Raw genomic sequence first — 12,225 nt, forward strand, 5'->3', positions numbered from 1 at the left:
ACCAGATAGAGATTGCGCTGAGGGAGGCCAGGCCAGGCAAATAGCGGAACAAATTACTAATGACACCTAAAAAAAGGAAAAATAGCTTGGAAAACATCATGGATTTGGTGTTCATGGTTCAAGTGCCACAATTAGAAAACTACATCAGTTTTCATCAGGTTTTCACTGACGGATTAAGCTGAATCCTGTCCTAAAGCATAGGGAATATGCTTTTGATCACTGGCATTGCAGTGAATTGAGGGGGAGAGGTAAGGGAAAAAAGACAGAAACTTTATCCTAACCAATACGTGAGAGATTTTATCACTTAGAAAAAAATTAAAGCCCAAACTGAACAAGTTTCTCTGCAGAAGGGCAGCCTCTTTTTGGTTCACCTGTTTTCATGTTGGGCCCTGAGCCTGCAGAAAGTCAACTTTTCCAGCGAGTAGTGAGCGCATCTAAAGATGCAAGTGCTCGCTCCTCTCCCTGAGAGCCCTGGGCTGGTAACGCTGCCTTTTCTTGCCCTATGCAAGGCAAGATGAATGGACCAGATTCCATTCCCTGTGGAGAAATGTGGTCTGCAGAACTATCAGAAAGCTGGTGATGGGGCTAGCAAAGTAAGAGCTGCTCAACAGTCTTCGTGGCGTACAGTGAGGGTCTACACAGCAAGTGGGTTTGTTGTCTTTGACACTTCTACAGGATTTCCAGTTGTTGGTTGATTGGTTTGTTTTCCCTTCCTTTTCTTCAAACTACCACATATCTCTCATGTGATAAAGGTGACTTCCAGACTGATGGAGATATAAAACCCACAGAAGGTAGATTTATGTAGTTACCCTCCCTGTGGAGTAGTGCTTATCTTCATCAGAACGTGGCTACAGTGAGGGAAGGCTGGCTAGCCAAAGCTTTTTTTTCACTGGGCAAAAAAATATATCCCCAGTACTGGAACTGGACAGAAGACTTCTAGAGTAGGTACCACTCCCTGTGAGTTACCAATTCAAACTGCACCCGAATGAACAGGGCCTATGGCTGACTAACAATCTATGGGAAGTGGATCGAGGTTCTGCCTCTAGGGTGAATTCACATTGCAGCTGGAGCTCAGTAGCTTAGCTGTCAATAATCCCAGGAAAATGAAGCAAAGGAGATCCTCCTAGAGGACTGGAGCATACTCGTAAGGGAATCTGAAGAAAATATTATACCAGCAGTGTTTTACCTCATTCGCATATAGGAAATGAGGGTTTATTATCTGTGCCAGCAAAACTGGCAATGCAATACTTAGCTTTGCTAATGTACAAGTGTGACACAAAAAATTGTGTGTTTGCCTGGGAAACATTTTGTGCCATAATCCATAATCTTTGGCTGATCTCCCTCATGTGGTTTTATGATCAGCTCTGATAGTCTTTGTTACGGACACATAACAGAAAACATGAACGCATAAAAGGACAAACAAAACAAGTAGGAAGATACCAATCATATAGGATTTATAGATGGAAGAAAATGTTGCTGTTATTCAAGCTATTTCATATACTGTGCATTTGTAGTCTAGAAAAAGTGTATAGTTATTTGCATTTGAAAGAAATAACAGTATGTTGATTTATGGTTTAAGAAGTCTTTTGAGAGGCATGTATCGAATTGAATGCTTTGATTCTTTCTTTTTAAATCAATACATACATACGCTTGCATTGTAATAAACACTTCAGAGCAGAGCTCCTGAAGTCATTATACAAGGTGTTGCAATTATTCTACTTGTTAGAGATGCAGTTAAGAACCAAGCTTTGCTGTTGTAGCTGAATGTACAAATAGTCCGAATTCATTTCACAGTGTAAATTAAACAGCTAAGTCCACCAGAAAAATTATTTGAGCTGACCTGTGTAATTTTACTCTCCAAATGAAGTAGGAGTAAATCCCTTTGTTATCTGTTAAAACTAATTTTGCAGTATAATTTCAAAACCTCTGAAGATCTCTATGTAGAGGGAAGATACTACAAATTTACTTGGGGGAGGAAGGAAAAAAGAGGGGAGGATGGTTTCAGTTACAGGAAACACTATTGAGGATTGTATTCTCATCAGTTCATTAGTACCAAGTCCAAATCAAAACACAGCAACTACAGAAAGAATCCACAGCAATTCTTAAGGGAAGCTACATGCCTCTTTGGCACTTAATTTTCATCCATGTTAACTTTCATCCATTTATTTTCATAATACATACATAATACAATGATTTGGAGCAGTAAATACTAATTACATTGCATGGCCATGCTGAGATGCTAACAAGCAATTTTGTTTGAAAGCATTATGTGTACAAGCTACCCCTTAGATTGCCAAAACCAGGAATGTGCATGTGCATAAGACAGGAAGACTGAGGTAAGACTTGGGACTGATAGTTCTGAGGCTTATGGGGATTTTTCTGGTTTCACAGGATAAAGATTGCTCCTCCATTGCCAAACCAAGAAAGCCAACTTCTGCAATTACTAAAAGGAGGTGGGGTAAGTTCAGTGCAACATTTTAAAATGTAAAATTTGGTCCTGCTTGCTTTCCAGAAGGGGACAGATATGGGCAGATAAAGCTATAAAGTTTATGATGAGAATTTCAAACTACTTTTTAAAAAAAAAAAAAAAAGCCTAATTCTGAGAAACAAAGGCACTATATTGATCATACCCAAAACAGACATCTAAATATCCTAAAACCTTCAAATTTAAGTAAGAAAGTTAGCGAAGAACCTTTCAAACTGTGAATTCTTGAAGTGATTGAGTGTATGCAACCATTTGCAAGATTTGTCTCTACTTCCTGAAAGACAGATGTGCCAGTTTTCCACAGGTGAAGGCCACAGTGCTTATTTTCTTCCTGAGAACAAGGACAGCACTTAAAACTCACTCAGCCTTGTGCTGCCCTTACTTACCTAAAGGGGAAGGTAAAGCCCAATTAAGAACTGCCAGTCCTGAGGCATGGAAGTTGGCTTTGCCATTAGCACAGCCCTGTCAGCCAGCCCTGCCTGAGGTTTATTGACAGAGTAGGCTAGAAAAGTTCCAAAACCCCCTGGTCTGCCATGCAGCCACCTAAAATATTTATTAGCAACAGGAACACTGCATGGCTGGGGGCTGGAACTTAAGGTTCTTTCCAACCCAAACCATTCTGTGATTATATGATTCTACGGTATGATTTTATTTAAAAGACCCGCTGAGCCGGGCATAATGAGCACAAGTCTGCGAGGAACCTTTGAGGATGTGAAGGGCATAGGGACTGGCTATAAATTGAGTAAGCATGCCAAAGAGCCAGTTCATTTTTAACACTGTTTGCCTCTAGATCAATCATGGAGACTTCTTGTACAACCTTCTACATTCCTAATTCTCCAAGAGGTGTTTGGGGAAAAGGGCCCTGTAACAAAAACCAGTACTCCATAACTTAGGTTGGGTCAGAAGGAAAGAAGCATGATGAGTATGCTGTTAGAGTGGTAAATGTGAGATTTTAATGGTAATGGAGAGCTTTAGGACTACTACTATGACAAAACCAGAAAGCTAGTTTAGAAAGAGAAGAATGTTTGAAGTACTAAAACTGTGTTTATTAGTTTAAGAAAAAAAACCCCAAACCTGAACTGACCAGTGCATGCTCACAAGATTCAGCTATAAAGCTAGGCAGAAATAAAACCTATCTCAGGGACAGTGTAAAAACTGCAAATTAAGTTTTTGATCACTGCCACCGAAGTAATTTCTGTTATCTTTACAAAGTTTACTGAAATAGCAGAATCTGCAGGCTGTGATTTAGGAGTGCTCCTGGTTTAAATGAGCAGGGTCAAGATCTGGACAAAAAGCTGTCAGCAGATTTTTCAGAAGCTGGCTGTCAGCTGCAAGGTTAAAACTCTTTGCACAGGAAGCACAGTTTTCTTGGGGATGGATTATTTCAAGCTCCTCGAACACACTCCCAGAGGAAGCAATAAACACCTTAAATGTAATTTTTCTTTTCCAAATGCACTTTCACCTTGCTTTTACTAACAAATATATAGGGAATTAGGATAACAAAGTGCATTTGACAAGATGAGTCCTTGCTGACTGAAGCATGGGAGAGTGCTCACATGCAACTATAATTAACACCACAATAAATGCATTTATTGACATGGTAAGATTAGAAGCTTATAGTAGTAGTGTGGAGTAGTTTACAGTACTCAGCTGAAAAAATTAAATCACATTATTACTTTTTAATACCATGGACTAGATTATGCATATTTTTACGGTGATGCTTTTAAGGAATAGCTCAACTGCACTTCTTGTACAGGCATGCTGGGGAAAGAATATTGCCTTTAGAGCAAAATTAATATTCACCATTAAAGAACAGTGCAGAAAAAAAAACACTGCTGAAAAGTTTACAGTAAGCCAGTAATTCCCACAGTTTGTTAATAAAATCACAAGTATGTTCTTCTCACTTTTTCAGTATGTTAGACTTCATTTTGAAGATGTATTATTGCTTCACCAGTAGCAGTGCTGCTTCCAAAGAGGACATTTCTAGAGGCATATATCTACATCTATAAAGAAAATTAGTTCCCTTTTCCCAATTCCCACATGTGCTCTTCAGAGCTATCCTAGCTGGCAAAATTATTTTATCGTGAGATTTTTTTCAAACTATTTAACTGCTCCTACTTCATGCAGTTGTTAAAAACTCTTTTAAATATGTGCTTATAATGAAGTTATGAGCTGTTGTGTGAGTATCACTTGGTTTCTTCCAAACCATAACAGTAGTTACAATAAAAAGTGCAGAAGAAAATGGTTAAAAATGTAAAACTGTAAAGTTTTACAGTTGAAACTGATTTTGTAGGCAAGTGATTTTCTCTTAACCATAAAAGCTAAATTTTACTCTATCAGAAACGTGTATGTCAAGTATATCTTTGGAACATCAAGAAACGACTGCACAAATCTAAGTACAAGTATAATGGCTTTGGTAAAATAAAAGGGTAAGAACTTGTAGTAGTTCTCTTGCACTAAGGCTGTTTGTCTGTGATCCTAAAAGGCGGTTTTGTCCTTTTCAATTCTGTTAAAGAAAGACAGTCTGGCTTTCAAGAAGTAAAACATTTCCTAAAGACAGACTTGACCTTTTCTTCAAGCTTTTGCTTTGTTTACTGTAACAGAAACTATAGATAAAAACTTGAAAACGTTGTGCTTTTCAGCCAGTTCTGTCATACACCATAGCTCACACTGCATTTAGAATGTAATAATGTGAAACCAACCCCCACCAAAAACATAGCAGGTTTTAAGATTTATTTCGTAAATGTTGATATTCACCATATTAATTACAGATATTTTTTAAAAGTTATATTAATGAAATGGGGTTGTTTTAATATAATGACAAAATTATAGTTATGAAGATATCTGAATGTTGTAATAATTCTCTGTTGTCACTTTGACATCCTGGTAATGGTGTTTCAGTCTTATTTCTGGCCAAGTTGGGACAGCTAAACATGAAGAGACAGAAAACCATTAGGCTGCTAATCTTATTCTTTCAGTCAAACCAATATCCAGTTCACAGAGTAAGTACTTCTATCCTATGAGCTTTATTTTTATTTGCCTCTTACAGCCAAAAGTATGCTGGTAATAGAATATTTAATGCATACCCTCACAGGAAAGGATCTAAGCTTCAGATACCAAGATTTTAATAAATCTGCGAAGTAAAGGTACAGTACACACAGTGAAGTCAACAAAAAAGCTAGTTAATTAAGCTGACTGAAGAGTTACAAGCTGATAAGTACCATATTTCTCCTTCAAGTGCAACAATAATTAATTTAGTTTTTAACATGTAATTTTGATTAACAATTTATTCTCATCTCAGTAGGAAAATCATAGGTGCTGACAGCTACTGAAGGGCTGCTATTTGCTGACCACAGTGCACAATTTTTATTTTGCATTTGTATTGGAATAAGGCATAGAGACATAATGCTGATTATAATGATTTTAAACAGAAGAATGACCTTTTAGTATAGGTATGGACAACATCAATGTCCACTAGGTCAGTATTTATAAATAACCAAATTTGGGATGAAGGTTTAAACACCACAGTTAAACAGCAGTTTTTGAGTTGTAAAAGTCTCTAGAGCAGCCTGTAAAGGCACACTATTTGTGAAAATATCAAGAATGGGGTTATTTTTTTTTATTATTAATTTTTACATAAAGGTAATTATTATGAACTTGTTTACCTGCATTACCTTGAACTCACATTGACAATACAGGCCTTCAAAAGTTAACAGAAAATAATGACTCTAAACCACCATTTCAATCAAATGAAAACAGATAACAAGAACATGTAATCTTTCCCAAATTAGTTTGTGTGGGTTTTATATACATTTATTTATTTATTTATTTATTTAAAATCCATGGAGAAATCTAAAAGCAAATAGGTCAATGCACAGTTATGGAGGCAATAAATATTACAGAAGTTATCAAAGGTACCTACCTGTTTTATAAACTGTGTAGCATTAAAAAGTTCACTGCAGCCATACAGGATGTGTTTGCCTTGTTTACCCTAAAAAAAGACAAGACAAAGAAATCAAGTGTTTAACAGAGTAGCAGAAGTGACAAACTAATGGCATACCAAAAAAATTCCCAAGCCCCATCTTGATGATGTTGAAGTCTTACACTTTTTGGCCGGAAAATGAACAGTTGCTCCACCAGAGGAAAACAACTCTGTATTTAAAGTGGAAAATGAGCAACTAGAGGCAGAAAGAAAGTGGGAAAAATGGGGCATTTCACACATTTAAACTCAGTAGAATGCCAAGTTCTTTGATGTATCTATGAATGGCCTGGGGAAGCTAACATCCCTACCTGAACAATCCCAACCCCTACAATAACTTGGCACTGTGCTAACAGTAATAATGACATATTTACTGATTTTGTTGTATTAGAACCTGAAAACTTCAATCTGTAATTGATTTCCATATGATGATGATGATAAAATCAGCACATTTTTTTGGTAAATGAATTCTGAAACAAAGTGTTGTGTTGATTTCAACTGGATACATAATTAACCTAGTGTGCAGTTTAACAGCACTGACTTGATAGTAAAGTTACCAAAAGGCTATGTTAGCATTTTGGAAATGAAAATTAGTTTAAGTAATACACAGTTTCAGACCAAGTTTATTTCCAGTGTTGGGCTAGTAATACTATGGTTCCTCAAAGTTCAAGCATAGGATTAAGAAACCTGTTTCACTGTTAAATTATTTTGCATTTTCCCATATTTAGGTAAAAATTAGTTAATAAAGAGTAAAATGGGAAAATAAGTCTTTGCTTTCGCATATGTTACGAACTGTGCTGCTTCAGCAGAGAGTACCAGAAGTCACACATTAACTGGGGAGATGGTAATCCTGGTTCAAGTCCTCAACTTTATTAATTTTAAGTCTTTTGTTGTAATAAGCTATTGTCGTCTCGGAGCAGGATCTTGAGCTTGTGTCTTCCCACATTTCAAGCCAGCTTTTTCTTAATCTTGATGCCTGAATAGGTCTGGTTTTGATCTAAACTGGTATTTTGAAAGATTCCACTTTCAGTAGTATGACTGAATAGTATTTGTTTCTGCTTAGTACCAAGAAAAGAATTAAAGTATACAAACAAGCAGAGCACTGGAACAGGCTGCTCGGGGGGGGTCGTGGAGTCTCCCTCTTTGGAGACATTCAAAACCCACCTGGATGTGTTCCTGTGTAACCTGCTCTGTGTGACCCCACCTTGGCAGAGGGGTTGGGCTACGGTCTTCAGAGGTCCCTTCGTGCCCTAATGATTCTGTGAAATGGGACCGTTTTGTCTTCCAGGCAGCTCTAAAATACATTCCAGTCTGTTGTATATATTCTTCTAAAAGTGAAATTTTAAAATGTGTATGCTTTTATTTAATTTTTTAGTCCATTCAAACAAAGAGCTCAATCTCCAAATAACTATTGGAGCCAAGTCAAAAGTCCTCAACACCTAAAAAAAACCCCAAAACCCAGCTCAACGCTCTTCAGTCCAGCATTTTTTCATGACCAAGAATCTATGCTGGATTTAAACTTCTTGTGATATAACATTTAGCACAGATTGGAACAGATTATCAAGCAGTACCCTTCCAACCACATACAAATGGACATTAAAGGACATGCTAAATTCTCCTGTACAAAACCGTATCCTGGCCTCTCCCTGAGGGTCCCTGTGGCTTTCAATTTTGATGACGCATTTTCAGCATGTTAATCCGAACTTGGCCAATATCTTTAAGGCATGACCTGTCTTGCTGACATAAATATTTGCTTTCTGATAATGTGCAATAGTCTGTTACAGCACAGAACTGCAAATAATTGGATTTGAGGGTTTCTCTTAATTCTCCTACAAAAAAAAAAAGAATGTCAAAGCTGAATGAATGTTGCTTCCTGTTTTAGAAAGCTTTAAAATATCTTCTCTGTGCTTTCAGAGGCAAACTGGCAAAACAGACAGTGTTTAGAAAAATAAAGCAGTGAATAAAATTGTTGTGGTATCTGCTTGCAAGAAAAGAAAAAAGCTCTGTTCTTGCACCCGGATACCTGTCAAGATACCTTCTGATTTTTCCTTTTTATTCAGGAGGAAGACTCATTGAATATTAGAATAATTAGTAAGCTACATCTGTTGAAACAACAGATGCTGGAAGTGTACCCCACAGAAAACTCAACTGTTACTGGATAAGCCTGTAAGAATCACCTGTGAGAGGCAGACAAGTCTCTGGGGCGTGGGGGCTTTGGTAACTTTTCTGTTTTTTTTTTTCTCAAGAGCAAGCGGCTCAGTGGAATCAAGGTGCGGGATTCTTTCCCCCTGGGTCATTTCTCACTGACCAAGTACGGACTCTGGTTGGAGAAACATACAGAACTCTTCAGCTGTGACAACAGATGATGAAGAAACCACTGTCCATGGGTTCCAGAAGAAGAAAAAACACATCCAGCTTCTGGCTCTGTAAGATCTAACATTACAATTCCTGTACTTTTTAGTTCCTTCTGTCCTCTCCATTTGTTTACCAAATAACCTCCTGTTTGCCCTCTTGTTCCTCAGAAACCTCAGCTTCCTGCCTCTTTGTATGAAGTTCCTCACTGAATGCTATAATTAGTTATCAATAAGAGTGGTAAGTGCTAAACTGAGCCTAGATTATTTCTTTAACTTACATTCTTCTTCATTCCTTTTTCCTATCCAGACCGGCTCTGTTCCAAAACAGCTGCCTGTTAGAGGGGGTGAAACAACTTGGTACACGTTCTGACCTCCAAGTTCTTCAAGATTTACCTGGACACGAAAGTCTCCTGTGCTTGTTTTGTGGAAGAAGTGGTTTTCAGTGACTAATGCCCCATATTTATTTAATTATATATATTTTTTTAATCCTGGGAAGTGCTTGAATTCCACCTCCACACCCCAAGAACTGTAATGATGTAGTTACTTTTGTCCATCCACTGACTAGGCTGTTAGGCTGGCCAGCTGGAACCAGAGACATTAAGTCTGTTATACTGGCATTACAGTTATGTGTTTTTTTCCTTTTGCATATACCACCTCTTAAGAATTCTGCAGAATCAAATGATGCAGCATATGAAGAATGCAGTTCCATTAACTCATTAGCAAAAATTCTGAAAGGGGGATAAATAATAAATGCTTAGACATTGATGCCACTCTGATCTCTGCTTTGACAGATAGCATTGTATTTGCATTATGCTGTCCCCAGAAACAACAGACATGTTCAAGTAAGTATTGTAAAATAAGATACTGTTATCTGTAGACTTTGTTTTGAACTGACTTCATACTGCTAAATTACATATGAAAAAGCACTGTTGTATCTTGTTTGCAAGATTTAAGAAACCAGAGAATTCTGTGCAGTTCCTTACTTTCAAGGCTATGATACGCTACAGCTGCTTTATTTAACAACAGCAAATGAAAACTAGTAACAGGACTCTCACACAATATGAACAGCCAAACTGACAGCATCTGATGCATCAGTACGGAAGACAGGTTAATTCAGACAGCTACATCTGTTACTTCAGTTAGCTACATCAGTTTTCAACCACATTAGTGCATATGAAGACAAAATAAAGCAGAATGCAGTTCTCAATTCCAAAGTGCAACATGAGCAAAAATACCAGAAACAGTAACTCTTTGTTGATCTGAATTAAAGATCCACATTTTTCTACTGATTTCTTCTATGCTTTTTTTCCCAGGCTCTGTATATATTAAGGATGTTAAGGCTACATTCACAGACTCAATCTTCTAAATACTAAATGTTACAGAAAACCTGCTAAAACTGGTTTCTATCAGCAAGTTAGAAACAACAAAAGTGCACATACCTTTATGTAGTCAATAAGATTTTGGTATTCAATATAGTTGCCTCCTCCGACTACAAACACTATTGCCTAAAAGGCAACACACACATTATCAGAGTTTGCATTCAAATTCTTAACATTTCAGTAGTAAGATATACCAAATCATAATAGATACCATAAAAATAATCCTAATAACACTGCAGTTTTAGGAGGATGCAGAATAGCAGGTTGAGAGCTTTTAGCATGTCACTATCTTCTACTAAGAAATATTTGAAGCCTATGCAGTTCCAACATGTTACTTTTTTTGTGCTGAGCTGTCTCCGGTGTCCATAGGAACAGTGGGAATATTTCCATGGATGAGCAAGAATAATTTGAGACGCAAATAAAATACTTCCACTGTAAAGAAATACACTATTTTCTTATTCCCCCCCCCTGTTACTACTGGTAATAATCTACAATATCACAGGTAAAGGCCATCAGTATCTTCTGGGCTGTGTTTAAAAGGGAAACAATCAATGAACAGAAAAAGGAGTTTTAATAATTGTATCATTTTTGTTAACATTCACTATCCAAAACTGTTTGATTACAGTATATGAATTTTATAGAGATTTTGTTACTATTGATGTTTTTGCTATGATTATCTGTTAGCCAATATGTATGATACCACACGGTATTTCTTTTGTTCAGGATAATTAGTAGAAATCTGAGACATTTGTATATTGCCAAGGTAAGATTTTGCTTATGAAACTTGGCAGTAAGATCAGATAAGTGAGATGTTTACTAGTTGCAAATAATTATGTTGAAAAATACTGAAAGTTACTGGCATTTATATAAAATGACAAGATTTGCTGTTGTTGTGCTTTTTTCCTTTAATTGCAGAGACTCTTTAAAACACTTAAAGCAGTAGTCAACACTGCTGTTTAAGGCTGGACAAAGGATTAAATCTGAAGAGCATTGTAAAGATCTGGTATTTAAGTGGGGGGATTTGAACTGCTGAGTACCCAATTATAATATTAATGAATCCCTGTGATTACCTCCAGAAGAGTTTTCTAGATTTGTTTTTTTTTCTTGAGTATTAGTTAATGCTGACATAGTCCTTTGAAGATAAAAACACTTCTTCAGAGTAACAGCTAATTATAGTCAATACTAGATAAAATTAGTCCAAGTGGGTTTTGCAAACAAGACCTCTTGTGTTTTTTTTAATTTAATTTTTATTTTTTATTTTGATAATCAAAAATTACTGGCACTTGAGAATTTTATTATATTTTACACATGAACATTGAAAAATAATTTTTATGTGACTTACCTCCTGGAATGGATTTTTGTTTCTTGGAACTGAGCTATAAAAAGAAATACAAACAAACTGCACTTTATATTTTGTTAAGACATTACTATAAATATGCAAAATAAGTATCATGTAAACATATTTCTGAAGTACAATATAATATTAGGCATAGATGTAAAACAGGACAATAACTGACCTTCTACATTCATTCTCCAAGTATGTTATGAAAAATCATTCATTCTACAGGGCTGAACACATGGGTAAACAGGAGTTCTACTGCATCAGTTTTAAGGTTGCTGGTTGAATCATAAGCTTTATGACAACACTTCAGACCTTAAAAACTCCAACTCTAGTGCTGCTAGCTAGGAGCAAATATAATGAATAAAAAATTTCAGCAGTGTTAGCACAGTTCCTGACACTTACAAATCCTGCCTACTGGAATCTTAACTAGGTGAGGCCAGTTAATTTGCTGTGCCTGCGTTATATACTTACTGTTGCAGGTATGTGTTCTGGTGTCACAACAACATCAGGAATAAAAAGATTTAAGGAGGAAGAGGTAAGTTATAGTTTGGGTGGTATAGGCTCTTCCTCTCCATCTGAATGCAGTCTTAGACACAGGCAAGTAACAAGGCAAGGGGGAGAAACCTTTTTTCCTGCATCACCTTGCACCTTCAGGAGGAAGGGAAAAGGCAAAGAGAAAGCTCTGA

The 12,225-nt window shown here is 36.7% G+C and overlaps 1 protein-coding gene and 1 long non-coding RNA gene across 3 annotated transcripts in view; one reads left to right on the forward strand and one right to left on the reverse strand.

The window, feature by feature from the left end:
* Window positions 1-2,586: 2,586 nt before the first annotated feature.
* Window positions 2,587-12,225, reverse strand: part of SCFD1 (sec1 family domain containing 1) — a 51,948-nt gene continuing 42,309 nt past the window's right edge. For both annotated transcript variants that reach the window (XM_057428671.1, XM_057428669.1), the window contains 4 exons: window positions 11,540-11,573; window positions 10,258-10,323; window positions 6,408-6,476; window positions 2,587-5,412 (listed from right to left, as the gene is read on the reverse strand). In XM_057428671.1, the coding sequence (XP_057284654.1) occupies window positions 5,389-5,412; window positions 6,408-6,476; window positions 10,258-10,323; window positions 11,540-11,573 (193 nt within the window). In that variant the 3' untranslated portion in view covers window positions 2,587-5,388. The remainder of the gene's footprint in view (window positions 5,413-6,407; window positions 6,477-10,257; window positions 10,324-11,539; window positions 11,574-12,225) is intronic.
* Window positions 5,369-9,217, forward strand: LOC130609573 (uncharacterized). The gene is made up of 3 exons (XR_008974815.1): window positions 5,369-5,487; window positions 8,711-8,890; window positions 9,126-9,217. It is a non-coding gene; the product is annotated as an uncharacterized LOC130609573 (long non-coding RNA).

The sequence above is a fragment of the Pezoporus wallicus genome, unplaced genomic scaffold, assembly GCF_028554395.1.
Source record: "Pezoporus wallicus isolate ANWC-B61680 ecotype Strahan unplaced genomic scaffold, APGP_CSIRO_Pwel_v1 contig_3486, whole genome shotgun sequence".
Taxonomy (NCBI): Eukaryota; Metazoa; Chordata; class Aves; order Psittaciformes; family Psittacidae; genus Pezoporus; species Pezoporus wallicus.